The sequence below is a fragment of the Pseudophryne corroboree genome, chromosome 5, assembly GCF_028390025.1.
Source record: "Pseudophryne corroboree isolate aPseCor3 chromosome 5, aPseCor3.hap2, whole genome shotgun sequence".
In the NCBI taxonomy this organism is placed as follows: Eukaryota; Metazoa; Chordata; class Amphibia; order Anura; family Myobatrachidae; genus Pseudophryne; species Pseudophryne corroboree.
In genome coordinates, this window is record NC_086448.1 from 190,500,087 (window position 1) to 190,523,276 (window position 23,190).

At 46.8% G+C, this 23,190-nt stretch overlaps 1 protein-coding gene across 4 annotated transcripts in view; it reads left to right on the forward strand.

The window, feature by feature from the left end:
* The window catches only part of CPVL (carboxypeptidase vitellogenic like), a 392,151-nt gene that overhangs the window by 116,176 nt on the left and 252,785 nt on the right, over window positions 1-23,190 (forward strand). For all 4 annotated transcript variants that reach the window (XM_063921970.1, XM_063921966.1, XM_063921969.1 and 1 more), the window contains exon 6: window positions 1,943-2,022. In XM_063921970.1, coding sequence (XP_063778040.1) covers window positions 1,943-2,022 — 80 coding nt within the window. The remainder of the gene's footprint in view (window positions 1-1,942; window positions 2,023-23,190) is intronic.

The following is a 23,190-nucleotide window of genomic DNA, read 5'->3' on the forward strand; positions in this document are numbered from 1 at the left end:
TGGCTACTTGTCTCAACAAGAAGCTATGCTTGTATTGCTCCAGGGACCCTCAGGCGAGGGCTGTGGACGCGCTGACGTCTTCTTGGCCTTACCGGTTGGTCTACCTGTTTCCTCCGATTCCACTGCTCTCACAGGTGCTCAAGCGAATCAGGAATCGGGGGAGGGGGGGGGGGGTACAGGCAATTCTGATTGCCCCGGATTGGCCTCTGAGAGTGTGGTACGCGGATCTTCTAGACATGTCCGTCACGGACCCTTGGCCTCTGCCAGTGAGAGGATCTTCTACAACAAGGACCGTTCGTCTACCTGGACTTACGCCAACTTTGTTTGACGGCTTGGAAGTTGAGCGGAACATCCTTGCTCACAAGGGCCTTTCCAAAAAGGTTATCACAACCATGGTTCAGGCCAGGAAGCCTGTGACGTCAAAACACTATTACCATATCTGGAGGAAATATGTTTCCTGGTGCGAGGAATGCACCTGCGGAATTCCACCTGGGATGTTTCTTATGGTTCTTTCAGGCTGTTGTATGGATAAGGGCTTACGTCTGGGTTCCGTTAAGGTCCAGATCTCAGCCCTCTCAATTTTCTTTTAGAGCTAACTCTCAACATTGCCAGAAGTCCAGACTTTCTTGCAAGGAGTACTTCCCTTTCAACCTCCGTTTGTGCCGCCTACAGCGCCTTGGGATTTGAATGTAGTGTTGGAATTTCTTCAGTCTTCCTGGTTTGAGCCTCTGTCAGTGGAAGACCAGTTCCTCACGTGGAAAACGGTGATGTTGCTGGCCCTGGCTTCTGCTAGATGTGTCTCGGAATTGCTGGCCCTGTTATGTAAAAGCCCCTATTTGTTTTTTCACGAGGACCGAGCTGAGCTCAGAACTAGGCAGCAGTTCCTGCCAAAGGTTGTATCTGCATTCCGTTTGAATCAACCGATTGTGGTTCAGTCAAGTTCTGGCGCCTCTGCTCCTCCAAGGTCGTTGGATGCTGTGCGAGCCTTGATGATCTACATCAAGAGGAGGGCTCGGATAAGGAAGACTGATTCTCTTTTTGTGCTATATGATGCACAGTTAAAGGGTTGCCCTGCTTCTAAGCAGTCCATTGCTCGTTGCCTTAGGATGACTATTTAACAGGCCTACGTGTCGGCAGCCTTACCTGTTCCACAGTCTCTGAAGGCCCACTCTACAAGATCGGTGGGGTCTTCCTGAGCGGCTGCCCGTGGAGTCTTGGCCTTGCAACTATGCCGAGCTGCTACCTGGTCGGGGAAGAACACCTATGTGAAGTTCTACAAATTTGATACCCTGGCCCATGACGATACCCAGTTTGGGTAGGCGGTGCTGCAAACTTCTACTCACATTCCCGCCTGTTCTGGAAGCTTTGGGACGTCCCCATCGTATTAAGTGAACCCCAGTATCCCTTATGGATGTTAGAGAAAATGTGATTTTAATACCTACCGGTAAATCCCTTTCTCGTAGTCCGTAAGGGATACTGGGCACCTGCCTCAGTGCGTTGACTTTTCTGCAGGTTCTTGTTAAGGTTTCCTGTTCAGCTTTGCTGTTTTGTTACCAGCCATTGCTGGTTGATTCTGTTACGGTGTGCTGGTGTATGAATTTCACCACTCGTTGTTATGTTCCTTCTCTCAAGTACAGTATGTCCGTTCTCCTTCCGGCACAGTTTTTACCTATACTGGCTGTGGGAGGGGGCATAGAAGGGAGGAGCCAGCACACCCAGTTGAAGAAATTTAAAGTGCATCGGCTCCTTTTGGACCCCTTCTATACCGCATCATATTAAGTGAACCCCAGTATCCCTTATGGACTACGAGAAAGGGATTTACCGGTAGGTATTAAAATCCCGTTTTCTGAAACAAACTGCTGGTGTGTCTACCCTGCGTAATGGCACACAGATCCTTTTTAATAACCTGAACCTCCTAAACAGGGTCATATTTTTGTTCTAGGTAGGAACAGGGTTCAGCTTTACAAGAGATGCCAAAGGCTATGCAGTAAATCAAGATGATGTAGGAAGAGATCTGTACAGGTAAATACTTTTTTTTAGAAGGATGGTGTGCACAACAATGATGACTCGCCATAGAGATATATAGCCTTTATATGAGAGATCGTCTGTCCTCTGCTTGGCTGTCTTAACACATAACTGAAAACGAACATTCCATTTTTCTCTTGCGTCCAAGAGGATACTGGGGTCCATTTAGTACCATGGGGTATAGACTGGTCCACTAGGAGCCATGGGCACTTTAAGAATTTGATAGTGAGGGCTGGCCCCTCCCTATATGCCCCACCCTCTATGCCCCTCCTACCAGACTCGGTTTAGAAAATGTGCCCGGGGAAGCCGGTCACGTGAAGGAAGCTCGTGAAGAGTTTTCTGCATTTATTTTCTGTTTGTTATTTTCAGGCAGGGCTTGTTTGCTCCAGCCTACCTGCTTCGTGGGACTTAGGGAGGGGGGGGGGGGGGGGGGGGGGGAACGAACGGCCCAACCTGTTGAAGGGTTAATGGTTCCGTTCCTCGCTGACAGGGCACTGAGCTCCTGAGGGTACTATTCGCAAGCCCCAAAATGGCGAGCGTACATTCCCGCAGCACGCCGCTACCCCTAACAGAGCCAGAAGAATGAAGAGTGAGTACTGAGCCGGCGTCCCGGCTAGTGGGGCACCGGCCATTATGGCGGCATGAGGGTACGAAGACACACGACTCCTACATGGGGTGGAATGCGTCTCCGGACACAGTACACAACTGCGTCCCTGTACACTGTACACAGTACCCATACTGGCACAATAGCCTTAAAATGGTTTTCTCCATTTTAAGCACCAGATTCCTCGGCCATTATAAAAAAAAAAAAAAGCGAGAAGACCGCGCGCCATTGAAGGGGCGGGGCTTCACTGGGAGGATCCAGCAGCTAACCAGCGCCATTTTCCCTCTGCAGTGGACACAGGCGCTGACAGGACAGGGACGCGCAGCTCCTCCAGTGTGACTCCATATTACCTCAGCGGTACCAGGGGGTCATAGCAGGGGGGGAGCGACTATTAGTGTACTAAGTCCCCTATCAGGGTACTTAGTCTGTGACCCGGATAAGCCTGGCATTAGCGATAAGGGCGCAGTGGGGGCTGGCTGCAAACAACTCTTGTCTCCCTGAAGGGCTCTTTGTGGGTTAATTGTGCTTAACCTTTCCTGTGTGTGTATGTGTCTGCCGTCACATTTACATTATGTCAGACAAAGAGTCTGTCTCTCTTGTACTGCAGAGTGTTCCTCTTCACCTGGGGGCTCACTACTGGATACACAGGGTTCACAGACTAGCGGGGCTGAACCGGAATGGGTTAATTCTCTAAAGGGAATGATCTCAACTCTTTCTACAAATTTGTTCCGCAATGCGAAAGAGGCGCAATACTTAAAACAAACTGTGGATGAGTTTATGAACAGAGACTCAATCCCCAAAACAGCTTCTCAATCCCCTTCCATTTGTCCACAAAAGCGATATCTGGCCCATATCCTGCAGTCTGACTCTGATGCTGACAGGTCAGACATGGGGAGGGGGGGGGGATACAGCTCTGTCACAGGGAATAGAGGCTCTTATAGAGGCCATCAGAGATGTTCTGCATATTCCTGATAAGGTGTCAGAGGAGTGTGAGGATTCTTATTTTAATGTAAAAAGGAAGTCCTCGGTTACTTTTCCTGTGTCAAAGGAATTGAATACCCTGTTTGAAGAACCATGGGTTAATCCTGATAAGAAGTTTCAGATCCCTAAAAGGTTACTCTTATCTTTATCTTTTGCTCTGGAGGATAGGAAGAAATGGGGAAATCCACCGATAGTGGACACATCAGTATTTCCTGTTCCTGGTGCAGCCTCCCTGAAAGACATGGCTGATCGTAAAATTGAGACTACACTCAGATCATTGTACACAGCTGCTGGGGTGGCCCAAAGACCCATTACTGCATGTGTTTGGATCACTAAAGCCTTTGCTAAAATGTCAGGTAACCTAATTGAGGGGTTAGATTCCTTATTCTTGGGGGTATGTTGTCTTACTCCTGCAGCATATACAGGACTCTGTGATCTTTATGGTGGAAGCCATAAAGTAAATAGGCGTGCTTAACGCACGCACGCACCACCGCTATGGCAGTGTCGGCATGCAGGGGCTTGTGGCTATGCCAGTGGACTGCTGACGCGGACTCCAGGAAAGGCGTGGAAGGCCTACCATTCACAGGAGAGGCCTTGTTTGGAGATGAATTAGACAAATGGATCTCCACAGCTACTGCAGGGAAGTCTACGTATCTTCCTTCTGCAGCCCCCCCACCAAGAAGACTTATTCAGCTTCTAAGTTACAGTCCTTTCGGACGGCCAAGTTCAAGGGCAAATCAAGAGGTGCTTCTACGTCCTCCAGCAGCGCAAGAGGTAAACCACGCAAACCAGCAACAGCAGGTGCTCAGGAACAGAGCTCAGTCTCTGCTTCCTCAAAAACTTCAGCATGACGGTGGATTGCAATGGCTGGAAGGCGGGAGCTCGACTAAAATTCTTCAGTCAGATCTGTTCAGATTCGTGCCAGGATCCCTAGGTCATAGATCTTATTTCCCAGGGCTACAGACTGGAGTTCCATAAGCTCCCACCACACAGATTCTTCAAATCAGGCTTGCCAGTTTCACAAGAGATTGAAACTAAGAGGATCGCACAGACATACAGTATAATCAATTATATTGTGTATTGTTGTCTTTTCCCCATTTAGAAAATAATTCATCGAAAAGAAAATAAGATATCAATATATCTATTGTGGGGTGCTCCAGGAATAAAAATTGAACATTTGAAATTAATCAAAACAGAGAAGAGAAGTATTCCTCTAATAGGGCACACAAAGACTAATACACCTTAAATTTACTATGTCATTGTCCCTTAGGTAGTTTATTGTCTCACTTGTACATGTGACAAAAAATATGTCTGAATGACATCTAGACCATTAAAACAGAGAGTTCTTGAACACGTAGGCACAATTAGAAATAGCAAAAGAGATCATAGCAGATTTAAACAACTTACATCTGTAGCTAAACATTTTTATGAAAAACATGACGGAAGAACCACAGACTTAAAGGCATTTGGAATAGAACAGGTCCACATGGGAATTAGGGATGGTAATTTGATGCAAGAACTGCTGAAGAAGGAAAGCCGATGGACTTTCCTTCTGAATGGATTACACCCCTATGAACTGAATGAACATATTAATTTTGGTGCCTTTTTATAATACATGATGGATGATGGTATGCTCCGTCGGGATAACTCTAGTGGACAGGGGTACATATAGATATTAAGAAGCAAAAGAGGATAGTATGGGTATGGTGACATACGTTGAAAATTTGAGAAATAATAACTATAACAAATGAAATGATACATTTGGTGCACAATTACACTATCATCATTGATTAAACACGTATATTATGTTCACACATAGTTTGTCAGTCACTTTATTTTGGTTGTTAATTTTATCACATTTTCATTAGTTAGTACACATTTGCTCTATTTCACAATAATATACAGTTGGATGATCATGACTGTCTATTTACACATTTTCGGTCACTTGTAATACACTAGTCATGGTTAATGAATATCACTCAATCATATTTATTATTGATCGTAGATTTAACTCACGATTATATCACTTTATTTATATTTTTTCACACTTACCATGATGGTCACACATTTACTAATATTTTCACAAACTTATGTATACACTTTTTGCATAATAAGGATACTACATCAATCCACTATAAGCTGTAGAGGGAATGCATATCATAATGTAGAGATTTCATTTATACATCTGATAGACATCGATGATACGACATCCAACCCAATATAAGATGTAGAAAGGAATGGATATCTCAACATAGAGAGATGGTATATATCCTATGAGATAATGTAGATTCTTATAAATAAGGTTTAGGGTTGTATGTGGTAGACGACGATGCCGTTATACAATATAAGTTTTCAAATTAATATAATGAATTCAAAATATGTTCATGGCGATACTACACATTTCTGGCATATACTGTATGTCAAGAAATGAAATTAGTGCCATCATTTGTTTATTAAATAATCATCTATTATGTATTTCAATTCTTTTATTCAACTTATGTCATCATAACTTACATCATATATTCAAATATTCCCTATATATATTATATTCCTCTTTCAGGACATGAATGCTGTTAATAGTTATTAACAACGTATATTCATAGAGAGATCCCATGTCCATTGGAGTCACCAATAGGTGATAATTTACCTTTAAAAAAGACGTGTGTATTTAAAAGGACCTATATCTATTGATATATGAACAATAAAATATGGTTTGGACAAATTCTGACATTTTAAAATACACTGCTCAAAAAAATAAAGGGAACACTAAAATAACACATCCTAGATCTGAATGAATGAAATATTCTTATTACATACTTTGTTCTTTACATAGTTGAATGTACTGACAACAAAATCACACAAAAATTATCAATGGAAATCAAATTTATTAACCCATGGAGGTCTGGATTTGGAGTCACCCTCAAAATTAAAGTGGAAAAACACACTACAGGCTGATCCAACTTTGATGTAATGTCCTTAAAACAAGTCAAAATGAGGCTCAGTAGTGTGTGTGGTCTCCACGTGCCTGAATGACCTCCCTACAATGCCTGGGCATGCTCCTGATGAGGTGGCGGATGGTCTCCTGAGGGATCTCCTCCCAGACCTGGACTAAAGCATCCGCCAACTCCTGTACAGTCTGTGGTGCAACGTAGCGTTGGTGGATGGAGCGAGACATGATGTCCCAGATGTGCTCATTTGGATTCAGGTCTGGGGAACGGGCGGGCCAGTCCATAGCATCAATGCCTTCGTCTTGCATGAACTGCTGACACACTCCAGCCACATGAGGTCTAGCATTGTCTTGCATTAGGTGGAACCCAGGGCCAACCGCACCAGCGTATGGTCTCACAAGGGGTCTGAAGATCTCATCTCGGTACCTAATGGCAGTCAGGCTACCTCTGGCGAGCACATGGAGAGCTGTGCAGCCCCCCAAAGAAATGCCACCCCACACCATTACTGACCCACTGTCAAACTGGTCATGCTGGAGGAAGTTGCAGGAAGCAGAACGTTCTCCTTGGCGTCTCCAGACTCTGTCACGTCTCACATGTGCTCAGTGAGAACCTGCTTTCATCTGTGAAGAGCACAGGGCGCCAGTGGCGAATTTGGCAATCTTGGTGTTCTCTGGCAAATGCCAAACGTCCTGCACGGTGTTGGGCTGTAAGCACAACCCCCACCTGTGGGCGTCGGGCCCTCATACCACCCTCATGGAGTCTATTTCTGATCATTTGACTAGACACATACACATTTGTGGCTTGCTGGAGGTAATTTTGCAGGGCTCTGACAGTGCTCCTCCTGTTCCTCCTTGCACAAAGGCGGAGGTAGCGGTCCTGCTGCTGGGTTGTTGCCCTCCTACGGCCTCCTCCACGTCTCCTGATGTACTGGCCTGTCTCCTGGTAGCGCCTTCATGCTCTGGACACTACGCTGACAGACACAGCAAACCTTCTTGCCACAGCTCGCATTGATGTGCCATGCTGGATGAGCTGCACTACCTGAGCCACTTGTGTGGGTTGTAGGGAGGTCATACAGGCACGTGGAGGCCACACACACTACTGAGCCTCATTTTGACTTGTTTTAAGGACATTACATCAAAGTTGGATCAGCCTGTAGTGTGTTTTTCCACTTTAATTTTGAGGGTGACTCCAAATCCAGACCTCCATGGGTTAATAAATTTGATTTCCATTGATAATTTTTGTGTGATTTTGTTGTCAGCACATTCAACTATGTAAAGAACAAAGTATTTAATAAGAATATTTCATTCATTCAGATCTAGGATGTGTTATTTTAGTGTTCCCTTTATTTTTTTGAGCAGTGTATATCATAATGTTATTTCTTATTTTACTCTCTCTCTGTCTCCTTCTAAAATTCATGAATATGTCGTACAGATGGTATTCATGCAGGATATGTCTATGCTTCTATAAGGTGAATCGGATTGGGGCTATATGAACAAAGCCAATTAGTGGGAAAAAATGTCAATCAATAAGTATAGCCAATTGAGAATGAGATGGGTGTATATAGCTCCCCCTCGCCCCATACTCTGGTTCCTATGGTTAAGCAGTAAATGCAAAACGATCGTTAGGCTTAGCGGTACACGTGCAAACGTGTCCGTTTTTATTTTAGCTAAATCCAAAGCCCTATGAATATTTAGTATATGCTTGGTGCTACGTATATTTTGCTGACATAGTGAATGATTATATAAATATGGGTATATAAGGCTATTAACAGCGGAACGTGTGCCTTCTAATTTAGTAATACAAAAAAGCTGACACATTCAGCCGCTGAAGGGGAATACTAGAGCCTTTATCATTTACCACACAAAGCTGTGGGCAGTGATAAGTGCATTATTATACCAGATGAACTGGTTGAGATAAATGTTAATTGTAATCCGTTGCATAAGGAATCGATACGCGGCAACAGTGATACGGATCAGTATCTATCACCTATATGTGAACTTTAAAATATCGAATGCATGCTTTATGCAGTTTGTGTTTTATTTAAATAATTTATTGTATACGTATTGCTGTTAGATTACTAACAGCGGCTTAGATCTATCCTAATTAAGACTATCAATTGTGGGCATTAATAAGGTGTTTTAGTTTCAGCCGCTGACAGCGGGATTACTGAGCCGCAATCGACAGTACAATGAGGCAGTCTGTAGCTGCAAATTAGGCTACAGACCATTGAAAGCAATTTGTGTCTTCTTTAACTAAGATCATAGACATTAAGTTTGAATAATGAATCATTAGATTTGAAGCGACACGTAAGGCTGCTGATAACGGGACATTGGAATATGAGCTGTAAGCTAACATCCTATGTATGTCCGGTCTCATGAATACTTTACCTTAAGGATTAATTATTACACATGCATACTTATTAGTTCTATCAGTGGGCTATGTCTGTCCGGAATTAGGACTGCAGACAATCTGTCAAAGCCATTAACCCAGGCAGGCAATAGCAGTCCCATCCGAATATTAACCCAATAATAGTGTGTATAGGCTGATTATGCATAACTGCTGAACGCGGTATTTTCAATTATTAGGCACTGTATTCACAATCACGGCAATGGAACACATTAAACTTATGAACACATATGAGTTGTGACATTCAATCGTTACTTATGATATATACGTGTCCGAATCAACATTAGAGTTATTATACACCCTCAGCCGTTTTTTCAATGCACGTGCATGTACTAACTATTGGCCCATGTAATTGTTTATGATATGATCAATGTATGGAGAAATGTGTATGTGAAGATAATACTAGCAATAGCAGAACTTAGTTGAAAGACACTGTTTGGCATATTTGTCCAAGATCAATTTATGACAGTTACTGTCTACCATACTGAATAGGAGCTGTGATTAATTGGTGATGCGCACACCAGTAATAGGAAGTCTTTAATAAATTAAAGTACAGCAACAGATCTTGGACTACACTTTGACTGACACAGAGTCTCATTTTTCTCCTAAAAGTGTTACATTGGTGGTAATACACTATTTCAGCAAATCAGGAATTTATCCTAATTAGCAATAATGAATCAAGCATACACACCCAGTGGTTTAGCTTTTTAATATCACTCTAATTTATTCACAATAAAAATTCTTTCACCTTCACATATTTCGCTAGCTATTAACGTCAAATAATAAAAGTTTTCTCTATCGTCCTAGTGGATGCTGGGGTTCCTGAAAGGACCATGGGGAATAGCGGCTCCGCAGGAGACAGGGCACAAAAAGTAAAGCTTTTTCAGATCAGGTGGTGTGCACTGGCTCCTCCCCCTATGACCCTCCTCCAGACTCCAGTTAGATTTTTGTGCCCGGCCGAGAAGGGTGCAATCTAGGTGGCTCTCCTAAAGAGCTGCTTAGAAAAAGTTTAGCTAGGTTTTTTATTTTACAGTGATTCCTGCTGGCAACAGGATCACTGCAGCGAGGGACTGAGGGGAGAAGGAGTCAACTCACCTGCGTGCAGGATGGATTGGCTTCTTGGCTACTGGACATCAAGCTCCAGAGGGACGATCACAGGTACAGCCTGGATGGTCACCGGAGCCGCGCCGCCGGCCCCCTTGCAGATGCTGAAGTCAGAAGAGGTCCAGAATCGGCGGCTGAAGACTCCTGCAGTCTTCTAAAGGTAGCGCACAGCACTGCAGCTGTGCGCCATTTTCCTCTCAGCACACTTCACACGGCAGTCACTGAGGGTGCAGGGCGCTGGGAGGGGGGCGCCCTGGGAGGCAAATGAATACCTATAAAGGCTAAAAATACCTCACATATAGCCCCTAGAGGCTATATGGAGATATTTAACCCCTGCCTGATTTTTCTAAATAGCGGGAGACGAGCCCGCCAGAAAAGGGGCGGGGCCTATCTCCTCAGCACACGGCGCCATTTCCTCTCACAGCTCCGCTGGTCAGGACGGCTCCCAAGTCTCTCCCCTGCACTGCACTACAGAAACAGGGTAAAACAGAGAGGGGGGGGCAAATTTATGGCGATATTTTGATATAACAAAGCAGCTGTAAGGGAGCACTTATTATAAGGCTATCCCTGATATATATATATAGCGCTTTTGGTGTGTGCTGGCAAACTCTCCCTCTGTCTCCCCAAAGGGCTAGTGGGTCCTGTCTTCGTTAGGAGCATTCCCTGTGTGTCTGCTGGGTGTCGGTACGTGTGTGTCGACATGTATGAGGACGATATTGGTGTGGAGGCGGAGCAATTGCCAAATATGAGGATGTCACCCCCTAGGGAGTCGACACCAGAATGGATGCCTTTATTTATGGAACTACGGGATAGTGTCAACACGCTAAAGCAGTCGTTTGACGACATGAGGCGGCCGGACAATCAATTAGTGCCTGTCCAGGCGACTCAAACACCGTCAGGGGCTGTGAAACGCCCTTTGCCTCAGTCGGTCGACACAGACCCAGACGCAGGCACTGACTCCAGTGGTGACGGTGACGATTCAACCGTATTTTCCAGTAGGGCCACACGTTATATGATTTTGGCAATGAAGGAGGCGTTACATTTAGCTGATACTACAGGTACCACTAAACAGGGTATTATGTGGGGTATGAAAAAACTACCTATAGTTTTTCCTGAATCAGAAGAATTAAATGACGTGTGTAATGAAGCGTGGGTTGCCCCTGATAAAAAGCTGATAATTTCAAAGAAATTATTGGCATTATACCCTTTCCCGCCAGAGGTTAGGGAGCGCTGGGAAACACCACCTAGGGTGGACAAGGCGCTAACACGCTTATCTAAACAAGTGGCGTTACCCTCTCCTGAGACGGCCGCACTTAAAGATCCATCAGATAGGAGGATGGAAAATATCCAAAAAAGTATATACACACATGCAGGTGTTATACTACGACCAGCTGTAGCGACTGCCTGGATGGGCAGTGCTGGGGTAGTTTGGTCAGAGTCCCTGATTGAAAATATTGATACCCTGGACAGGGACAATATTTTACTGTCGTTAGAACAAATAAAGGATGCATTTCTTTATATGCGTGATGCACAGAGGGATATCTGCACACTGGCATCACGGGTAAGTGCTATGTCCATTTCGGCCAGAAGAGCTTTATGGACGCGACAGTGGACAGGCGATGCGGATTCAAAACGGCATATGGAAGTTTTGCCGTATAAAGGGGAGGAGTTATTTGGAGTCGGTCTATCAGATTTGGTGGCCACGGCTACAGCCGGGAAATCCACCTTTCTACCTCAAGTCACTCCCCAACAGAAAAAGGCACCGACTTTTCAACCGCAGCCCTTTCGTTCCTTTAAAAATAAGAGAGCAAAGGGCTATTCATATCTGCCACGAGGCAGAGGTCGAGGGAAGAGACAGCAACACGCAGCTCCTTCCCAGGAACAGAAGCCCTCCCCGGCTTCTACAAAAGCCTCAGCATGACGCTGGGGCTTCTCAAGCGGACTCGGGGACGGTGGGCGGTCGTCTCAAAAATTACAGCGCGCAGTGGGCTCACTCGCAGGTAGATCCCTGGATCCTGCAGATAATATCTCAAGGGTACAGGTTGGAATTAGAGACAGATCCACCTCGCCGTTTCCTGAAGTCTGCTTTACCAACGTCCCTCTCCGAAAGGGAGACGGTTTTGGAAGCCATTCACAAGCTGTACTCTCAGCAGGTGATAGTCAAGGTACCTCTTCTACAACAAGGGAAGGGGTATTATTCCACTCTTTTTGTGGTACCGAAGCCGGATGGCTCGGTAAGGCCTATTCTAAATCTGAAGTCCTTGAACCTGTACATAAAGAAGTTCAAGTTCAAGATGGAGTCACTCAGAGCAGTGATAGCGAACCTGGAAGAGGGGGACTTTATGGTATCCTTGGACATCAAGGATGCGTATCTCCACGTTCCAATTTACCCCTCACACCAGGGGTACCTCAGGTTCGTTGTACAAAACTGTCACTATCAGTTTCAGACGCTGCCGTTCGGATTGTCCACGGCACCTCGGATCTTTACAAAGGTAATGGCCGAGATGATGATTCTTCTTCGAAGAAAAGGCATATTAATTATCCCATACTTGGACGATCTCCTAATAAGGGCGAGGTCCAGAGAACAGCTAGAGATGGGATTAGCACTGTCTCAAGAAGTGCTAAAACAGCACGGGTGGATTCTGAATATTCCAAAATCCCAGTTAATGCCGACAACTCGTCTGCTGTTCCTAGGGATGATTCTGGACACGGTTCAGAAAAAGGTTTTTCTCCCGGAGGAAAAAGCCAAGGAGTTATCCGAGCTTGTCAGGAACCTCCTAAAACCAGGAAAGGTGTCTGTACATCAATGCACAAGAGTCCTGGGAAAAATGGTGGCTTCTTACGAAGCAATTCCATTCGGCAGATTCCACGCAAGAATTTTCCAAAGGGATCTGTTGGACAAATGGTCAGGGTCGCATCTTCAGATGCACCTACGGATAACCCTGTCTCCAAGGACAAGGGTGTCTCTTCTGTGGTGGTTGCAGAGTCCTCATCTATTGGAGGGCCGCAGATTCGGCATACAGGATTGGATCCTGGTGACCACGGACGCCAGCCTGAGAGGCTGGGGAGCAGTCACACAAGGAAGAAACTACCAGGGAGTATGGACGAGCCTGGAAACGTCTCTTCACATAAACATTCTGGAACTAAGAGCAATATACAATGCTCTAAGCCAGGCAGAACCTCTGCTTCAGGGAAAACCGGTGTTGATCCAGTCGGACAACATCACGGCAGTCGCCCATGTGAACAGACAGGGCGGCACAAGAAGCAGGAGTGCAATGGCAGAAGCTGCAAGGATTCTTCGCTGGGCAGAGAATCATTTGATAGCACTGTCAGCAGTGTTCATCCCGGGAGTGGACAACTGGGAAGCAGACTTCCTCAGCAGACACGATCTTCACCCGGGAGAGTGGGGACTTCATCCAGAAGTCTTCCACATGCTGGTAACCCGTTGGGAAAGACCAATGGTGGACATGATGGCGTCTCGCCTCAACAAAAAACTGGACAGGTATTGCGCCAGGTCAAGAGATCCGCAGGCAATAGCTGTGGACGCGCTGGTAACGCCTTGGGTGTACCAGTCGGTTTATGTGTTTCCTCCTCTGCCTCTCATACCAAAAGTATTGAGAATTATACGGCAAAGAGGCGTAAGAACGATACTAGTGGTTCCGGATTGGCCAAGAAGGACTTGGTACCCGGAACTTCAAGAGATGATCACGGAAGATCCGTGGCCTCTACCTCTAAGGAGGGACTTGCTTCAGCAGGGTCCCTGTCTGTTTCAAGACTTACCGCGGCTGCGTTTGACGGCATGGCGGTTGAACGCCGGATCCTAAAGGAAAAAGGCATGCCGGAAGAAGTCATTCCTACTTTGATTAAAGCAAGGAAGGAAGTAACCGTGCAACATTATCACCGAATTTGGCGAAAATATGTTGCGTGGTGCGAAGATCGGAGTGCTCCGACGGAGGAATTTCAACTGGGTCGATTCCTACATTTCCTGCAATCAGGATTGTCTATGGGTCTCAAATTGGGATCTATTAAGGTTCAAATTTCGGCCCTGTCGATTTTCTTTCAAAAAGAATTGGCTTCAGTCCCTGAAGTCCAGACCTTTGTTAAGGGAGTGCTGCATATACAGCCTCCTGTGGTGCCTCCAGTGGCACCGTGGGATCTCAATGTGGTTTTGGACTTTCTAAAATCTCATTGGTTTGAACCACTAAATAAGGTGGATTTGAAATATCTCACTTGGAAAGTGACCATGCTTCTAGCCCTGGCTTCTGCCAGGAGAGTATCAGGATTGGCAGCTTTATCTTACAAAAGCCCATATCTGATTTTCCATTCGGACAGGGCAGAACTGCGGACTCGTCCGCATTTTCTCCCTAAGGTGGTGTCAGCATTTCATCTGAACCAGCCTATTGTAGTGCCTGCGGCTACAAGTGACTTGGAGGACTCCAAGTTACTGGACGTTGTCAGAGCATTAAAAATATATATTGCAAGGACAGCTGGAGTCAGAAAATCTGACTCGTTGTTTATATTGTATGCACCCAACAAGATGGGTGCTCCTGCGTCTAAGCAGACGATTGCTCGTTGGATCTGTAGCACAATCCAACTTGCACATTCTGTGGCAGGCCTGCCACAGCCTAAATCTGTAAAGGCCCACTCCACAAGGAAGGTGGGCTCATCTTGGGCGGCTGCCCGAGGGGTCTCGGCATTACAACTTTGCCGAGCAGCTACGTGGTCAGGGGAGAACACGTTTGTAAAATTTTACAAATTTGATACTCTGGCTAAGGAGGACCTGGAGTTCTCTCATTCGGTGCTGCAGAGTCATCCGCACTCTCCCGCCCGTTTGGGAGCTTTGGTATAATCCCCATGGTCCTTTCAGGAACCCCAGCATCCACTAGGACGATAGAGAAAATAAGATTTTACTTACCGATAAATCTATTTCTCGGAGTCCGTAGTGGATGCTGGGCGCCCATCCCAAGTGCGGATTATCTGCATAAATTGTACATAGTTATTGTTAACTAATTCGGGTTATTGTTGAAGGAAGCCATCTTTCAGAGGCTCCGCTGTTATCATACTGTTAACTGGGTTTAGATCACAGGTTGTACGGTGTGATTGGTGTGGCTGGTATGAGTCTTACCCGGGATTCAAAATCCTCCCTTATTGTGTACGCTCGTCCGGGCACAGTACCTAACTGGAGTCTGGAGGAGGGTCATAGGGGGAGGAGCCAGTGCACACCACCTGATCTGAAAAAGCTTTACTTTTTGTGCCCTGTCTCCTGCGGAGCCGCTATTCCCCATGGTCCTTTCAGGAACCCCAGCATCCACTACGGACTCCGAGAAATAGATTTATCGGTAAGTAAAATCTTATTATTTCTCTATCGTCCTAGTGGATGCTGGGGTTCCTGAAAGGACCATGGGGAATAGCGGCTCCGCAGGAGACAGGGCACAAAAGTAAAGCTTTCCGATCAGGTGGTGTGCACTGGCTCCTCCCCCTATGACCCTCCTCCAAGCCAGTTAGATTTTTGTGCCCGGCCGAGAAGGGTGCAATCTAGGTGGCTCTCCTAAAGAGCTGCTTAGAGAAAGTTTAGCTTAGGTTTTTTATTTTACAGTGAGTCCTGCTGGCAACAGGATCACTGCAACGAGGGACTTAGGGGAGAAGAAGTGAACTCACCTGCGTGCAGGATGGATTGGCTTCTTGGCTACTGGACATCAGCTCCAGAGGGACGATCACAGGTACAGCCTGGATGGTCACCGGAGCCTCGCCGCCGGCCCCCTTGCAGATGCTGAAACATGAAGAGGTCCAGAATCGGCGGCAGAAGACTCCTCAGTCTTCTAAAGGTAGCGCACAGCACTGCAGCTGTGCGCCATTTTCCTCTCAGCACACTTCACACCGCAGTCACTGAGGGTGCAGGGCGCTGGGAGGGGAGCGCCCTGGGAGGCAAATGAAAACCTATTTGGCTAAAAAATACCTCACATATAGCCTCCGGGGCTATATGGAGATATTTAACCCCTGCCAGAATACACTAAAGAGCGGGAGACGAGCCCGCCGGAAAAGGGGCGGGGCCTATCTCCTCAGCACACAGCGCCATTTTCCTTACACAGCTCCGCTGGTCAGGACGGCTCCCAGGTCTCTCCCCTGCACTGCACTACAGAAACAGGGTAAAACAAGAGAGGGGGGGCAAAATAGTGGCAAAAATTATATTATAAAAGCAGCTATACAGGGAGCACTTATTATAAGGCTATCCCTGTCATATATAGCGCTTTTGGTGTGTGCTGGCAAACTCTCCCTCTGTCTCCCCAAAGGGCTAGTGGGGTCCTGTCTTCGTTAAGAGCATTCCCTGTGTGTCTGCTGTGTGTCGGTACGTGTGTGTCGACATGTATGAGGACGATATTGGTGTGGAGGCGGAGCAATTGCCTGTAATGGTGATGTCACTCTCTAGGGAGTCGACACCGGAATGGATGGCTTATTTAGGAAATTACGTGATAATGTCAACACGCTGCAAGGTCGGTTGACGACATGAGACGGCCGACAAACAATTAGTACCGGTCCAGACGTCTCAAAAACACCGTCAGGGGTTTTTAAAACGCCCGTTTACTTTAGTCGGTCGACACAGACAGGGACACTGAATCCAGTGTCGACGGTGAATAAACAAACGTATTCCTTATTAGGGCCACACGTTAAAGGCAATGAAGGAGGTGTTACATATTTCTGATACTACAAGTACCACAAAAGAGGGTATTATGTGGGATGTGAAAAAACTACCGTAGTTTTTCCTGAATCAGATAAATTAAATAAAGTGTGTGATGATGCGTGGGTTCCCCCCGATAGAAAATTATGGGCGGTATACCCTTTCCCGCCAGAAGTTAGGGCGCGTTGGGAAACACCCCTTAGGGTGGATAAGGCGCTCACACGCTTATCAAAACAAGTGGCGGTACCGTCTATAGATAGGGCCGTCCTCAAGGACCAGCTGACAGGAGGCTGGAAAATATCATAAAAAGTATATACACACATACTGGTGTTATACTGCGACCAGCGATCGCCTCAGCCTGGATGTGCAGAGCTGGGTGGCTTGGTCGGATTCCCTGACTAAAAATATTGATACCCTTGACAGGGACAGTATTTTATTGACTATAGAGCATTTAAAGGATGCATTTCTATATATGCGAGATGCACAGAGGGATATTTGCACTCTGGCATCAAGAGTAAATGCGATGTCCATATCTGCCAGAAGATGTTATGGACACGACAGTGGTCAGGTGATGCAGATTCCAAACGGCACAAAGGTGTATTGCCGTATAAAGGAAGAGGAGTTATTTGGGGTCGGTCCATCGGACCTGGTGGCCACGGCAACTGCTGGAAAATCCGCCGTTTTTACCCTAAGTCACATCTCTGCAGAAAAAGACACCGTCTTTTCAGCCTCAGTCCTTTCGTCCCTATAAGATCATATCTGCCCAGGGATAGAGGAAAGGGAAGAAGACTGCAGCAGGCAGCCCATTCCCAGGAACAGAAGCGTTCCACCGCTTCTGACAAGTTCTCAGCATGGCGCTGAGACCGTACAGGACCCCTGGATCCTACAAGTAGTATCCCAGGGGTACAGATTGGAATGTCGAGACGTTTCCCCTTCGCAGGCTCCTGAAGTCTGCTTTACCAAGGTCTCCCTCCGACAAGGAGGCAGTATGGGAAAAAATTCACAAGCTGTATTCCAGCAGGTGATAATTAAATTACCCCTCCTACTACAAGAAAAGGGGTATTATTCCACACTATATTGTGGTACTGAAGCCAGAAGGCTAGGTGAGACTTATTCTAAAAAATTTTTTTTGAACACTTACAAAGGTTCAAATCAAGATGGAGTCACTCAGAGCAGTGATAACGAACCAGGAAGAAGGGGACTATATAGTGTCCCGGGACATCAGGGATGCTTACCTCTATGTCCCAAATTTGCCCTTCTCACTAAGGGTACCTCAGGTTCGTGGTGCAGAACTGTCACTATCAGTTTCAGACGCTGCCGTTTGGATTGTCCACGGCACCCCGTGTCTTTACCAAGGTAATGGCCGAAATAATGATTCTTCTTCGAAGAAAAGGCGTCTTAATTATCCCTTACTTGGACGATCTCCTGATAAGGGCATAGTCCAGGGAACAGTTGGAGGTCGGAGTAGCACTATCTCGGATACTGCTACAACAGCACGGGTGGATTCTAAATATTCCAAAATCGCAGCTGATCCCGACGACACGTCTGCTGTGCCTAGGGATGATTCTGGACACAGTCCAGAAAAAGGTGTTTCTCCCGGAAGAGAAAGCCAGGGAGTTATCCGAGCTAGTCAGGAACCTCCTAAAAACAGTGCATCATTGCACAAGGATCCTGGTAAAAATGGTGGCTTCCTACGAAGCAATTCCATTCGGCAGATTTCACGCAAGAACTTTTCAGTGGGATCTGCTGGACAAATGGTCCGGATCGCATCTTCAGATGCATCAGCGGATAACCCTATATCCAAGGACAAGGGTGTCTCTCCTGTGGTGGTTATAGAGTGCTCATCTTCTAGAGGGCCGCAGATTCGGCATTCAGGATTGGATGCTGGTGACCACGGAGCCCAGCCCGAGAGACTGGGGAGCAGTCACACAAGGAAAAAATTTCCAGGGAGTGTGATCAAGTCTGGAGACTTTTCTCCACATAAATATACTGGAGCTAAGGGTAAATTTATAATGCTCTAAGCTTTGCAAGACCTCTGCTTCAAGGTCAGCCGGTATTGATCCAGTGGGAAAAACATCACGGCAGTCGCCCACGTAAACAGACAGGGCGACACAAGAAGCAGGAGGGCAATGGCAAAAACTGCAAGGACTTTTCGCTGGGCGGAAAATCATGTGATAGCACTGTCAGCAGTGTTTCATCCCGGGAATGGAAACTGGGAAGCAGACTTCCTCAGCAGGCACGACCTCCACCCGGGAGAGTGGAAACTTCATCGGGAAGTTTTTTCCACATGATTGTAAACCGTTGGGAAATACCAAAGGTGGACATGATGGCGTCCCGTCTGAACAAAAAACGGGACAGGTATTGCGCCAGGTCAAGAGACCCTCAGGCAATAGCTGTGGACGTTCTGGTAACACCGTGGGTGTACCAGTCGGTGTATGTGTTCCCTCCTCTGCTTCTCATACCTAAGGTGCTGAGAATTATAAGACGTAGAGGAGTAAGAACTATACTCATGGCTCCGGATTGGCCAAGAAGGACTTGGTACCCGGAACTTCAAGAGATGCTTACAGAGGTCTTATGGCCTCTGCCGCTAAGAAGGGACTTGCTTCAGCAAGTACCATGTCTGTTCCAAGACTTACCGCAGCTGCGTTTGTCGGCATGGCGGTGGAAAGCCGGATCCTAAGGGAAAAAGGCATTCCGGAAGAGGTCATTCCTACCCTGGTCAAAGCCAGAAAGGAGGTGACCGCACAACATTATCACCACATGTGGCGAAAATATGTTGCGTGGTGTGAGGCCAGGAAGGCCCCACAAAGAAAGTTCAACTCGGTCGTTTCCTGCATTTCCTGCAAACAGGAGTGTCTATGGGCCTCAAATTGGGGTCCATTAAGGTTCAAATTTCGGCCCTGACGATTTTCTTCCAGAAAGAATTGGCTTCAGTTCCTGAAGTCCAGAAGTTTGTCAAGGGAGTATTGCATATACAACCCCCTTTTGTGCCTCCAGTGGCACTGTGGGATCTCAACGTAGTTCTGGGATTCCTCAAATCACATTGGTTTAAAACCAGTCAAATCTGTGGATTTGAAGCATCTCACATGAAAAGTGACCATGCTCTTGGCCCTGGCCTGGACCAGGCGAGTGTCAAATTGGTGTTTTTTTTCTCAAAAAAGCCCATATCTGTTTGTCCATTCGGACAGGGCAGAGCTGCGGACTCGTCCCCAGTTCTCTCCCTAAGGTGGTGTCAGTGTTTCACCTGAACCAGCTTATTGTGGTGCCTTGCACCTACTAGGGACTTGGAGGACTCCAAGTTGCTAGATGTTGTCAGGGCCCTGAAAATATGTTCCAGGACGGCTGGAGTCAGGAAAACTGACTTGCTGTTATCCTGTATGCACCCAACAAACTGGGTGCTCTTGCTTCTAAGCAGACTATTGCTAGTTGGATGTGTAATACAATTCAGCTTGCACATTCTGTGGCAGGCCTGCCACAGCCAAAATATGTAAATGCCCATTCCACAAGGAAGGTGGGCTCATCTTGGGCGGCTGCCCGAGGGGTCTCGGCTTTACAACTTTGCCGAGCAGCTACTTGGTCAGGGGCAAACACGTTTGCTAAATTCTACAAATTTGATACCCTGGCTAAGGAGGACCTGGAGTTCTCTCATTCGGTGCTGCAGAGTCATCCGCACTCTCCCGCCCGTTTGGGAGCTTTGGTATAATCCCCATGGTCCTTTCAGGAACCCCAGCATCCACTAGGACGATAGAGAAAATAAGAATTTACTTACCGATAATTCTATTTCTCGGAGTCCGTAGTGGATGCTGGGCGCCCATCCCAAGTGCGGATTATCTGCAATACTTGTACATAGTTACAAAAATCGGGTTATTATTGTTGTGAGCCATCTTTTCAGAGGCTCCGCTGTTATCATACTGTTAACTGGGTTTAGATCACAAGTTGTACGGTGTGATTGGTGTGGCTGGTATGAGTCTTACCCGGGATTCAAAATTCCTCCCTTATTGTGTACGCTCGTCCGGGCACAGTACCTAACTGGCTTGGAGGAGGGTCATAGGGGGAGGAGCCAGTGCACACCACCTGATCGGAAAGCTTTACTTTTGTGCCCTGTCTCCTGCGGAGCCGCTATTCCCCATGGTCCTTTCAGGAACCCCAGCATCCACTACGGACTCCGAGAAATAGAATTATCGGTAAGTAAATTCTTATTATTTTAATATTAGTGGTCATTCTCCTAAGGGACAATGACTTATAGTAAATTTAAGGTGTATTAGTCTTTGTGTGCCCTATTAGAGGAATACTTCTCTTCTCGGTCTTGATTAATTTCAGTTTCACAAGAGGCAAGTATGACTTTACAGCATGCCATCCAAAAACTGCTACAGACTCAAGTCATTGTTCCAGTTCCACCTCATCTACTAATCAAGGGGTACTATTCCAACTTGTTCGTAGTACCGAAGCCGGACGGTTCGGTAAGACCAATTCTGAACCTCAAGTCTTTGAACCCGTACTTACGAGTGTTCAAATTCAAGATGGAGTCTCTGAGAGCGGTGATCTCAGGTCTAGAGGAGGGGGAATTCCTAGTGTCTCTGGATATCAAGGATGCGTACCTTCATATTCCGATCTGGCCGCCTCATCAGGCTTGTCTCAAGTTTGCACTGCAGGACTGTCCCTACCAGTTCCAGGCCCTGCCATTTGTTCTCTCCACGTCACCGAGGGTGTTAACCAAGGTGATGGCAGAGATGATGTTTCTACTCCGCAAGCAGGGAGTGAACAGAATTCCGTACCTGGATGATCTCCTGATAAAAGCGCCGTCCAGGGAGAGGTTGCTGGACAGCATTGCTCTCTCAACCAAACTCCTCCAGGATCACGGGTGGATTCTGAACCTTCCGAAATCTCACCTAGAGCCAACACGGAGGCTCCCATTCCTGGGAATGATACTGGACACGGAGTCACAAAAGGTGTTCCTTCCGTTGGAAAAGGCATTGGTATTCCAATCGAGGGTTTGGTATCAACTGAAGCCAACCCGGGTTTCAGTGCATTTGCCTTGTGGGGAAAATGGTGGCCTCTCTTACGAGGCACTTCAATACAGTAGGTTTCATGCAAGACTTTTCCAGCTCGATCTGTTGGACAAATGGTCCGGATTGCATCTCCACATGCACCAAAGGATCAGTCTGTCGCCAAAGGCCAGGATCTCCCTTCTGTGGTGGCTACAGTCTTCTTACCTCGTTGCAGGACGGAGGTTCAGAATTTAGAACTGGATTCTGTTAACCACAGGCGCAAGCCTCAGATGTTGGGGAGCAGTCACTCAGGGGGTGCAGTTTCAGGGAAGATAAACAATGCCCTTCTGCAGGCCTCACATCTTCAAGATCGGGCAATTTAGGTCCAGTCGGACAATGTGACTGCAGTAACGTACATAAACCGACAGGGCGGAACGAAAAGCAGAGCAGCAATGTCAGAGGTGTCAAGAATTCTCCTCTGGGCAGAAAGAAACGCTGGGGCGTTGTCAGCGGTCTTCATTCCGGGAGTAGACAACTGGGAAGCAGACTTTCTCAGCAGACACGACCTGCACCCGGGGGAGTGGGGCCTTCACCCGGAAGTGTTCAGGTGCTTGACAAGTCGATGGGGATACCCACAGATCGACATGATGGCCTCTCGTCTCAACAAGAAGCTCAGACGGTATTGTTCCAGGTCGAGACACCCACAGGCAGTGGCGATAGATGCCCTGACAACTCCATGGGTCTATCAGATGGTGTACGTGTTTCCACCACTTCCTCTGATCCCAAGAATTCTAAAACGAATAAAAAGGGAAAAGGTTCAAGCAATAGTCATTGCTCCGGACTGGCCAAGAAGGGCCTGGTACGCTGACCTTCTGGAGATGCTCCTCGAAGATCCGTGGCCTCTACCTCTTTGCGAGGATCTTCTGCAACAGGGCCCGTTCGTCTATCATGACTTACCGCGGCTACGTTTGACGGCATGGAAGTTGAACAGCTGATTCTAGCCAGGAGAGGAATCACGAACAAGGTTATCCAGACTATGATCCAAGCCAGGAAGGGGGTAACGTCTAAGCATTACCATCGTATTTGGAAGAAATACGTCTCTTGGTGTGAGAGCAAAAATTATTCTGCGGTGGATTTTCACCTGGGACGTTTCCTGCTTTTTCTGCAGGCAGGCATGGATGTGGGCCTGTGTCTGGGCTCCATAAAAGTCCAGATTTCGGCCTTGTCCATTTTCTTTCAGTAACAATTGGCTTCTCTCCCTAAGGTCCAGATGTTCTTGAAAGGTGTTCTGCACATCCAACCTCCCTTTGTGCTTCCTACGGCACTTTGGGATCTCAATTTGGTCCTGCAGTTCCTCCAATCGGACTGGTTTGAGCCTTTACAGGAGGTGGACGTAAAATATCAACCGTCACACTGTTGGCCTTGGCTTCAGCAAGATGTGTGTCGGAGCTGGGAGCT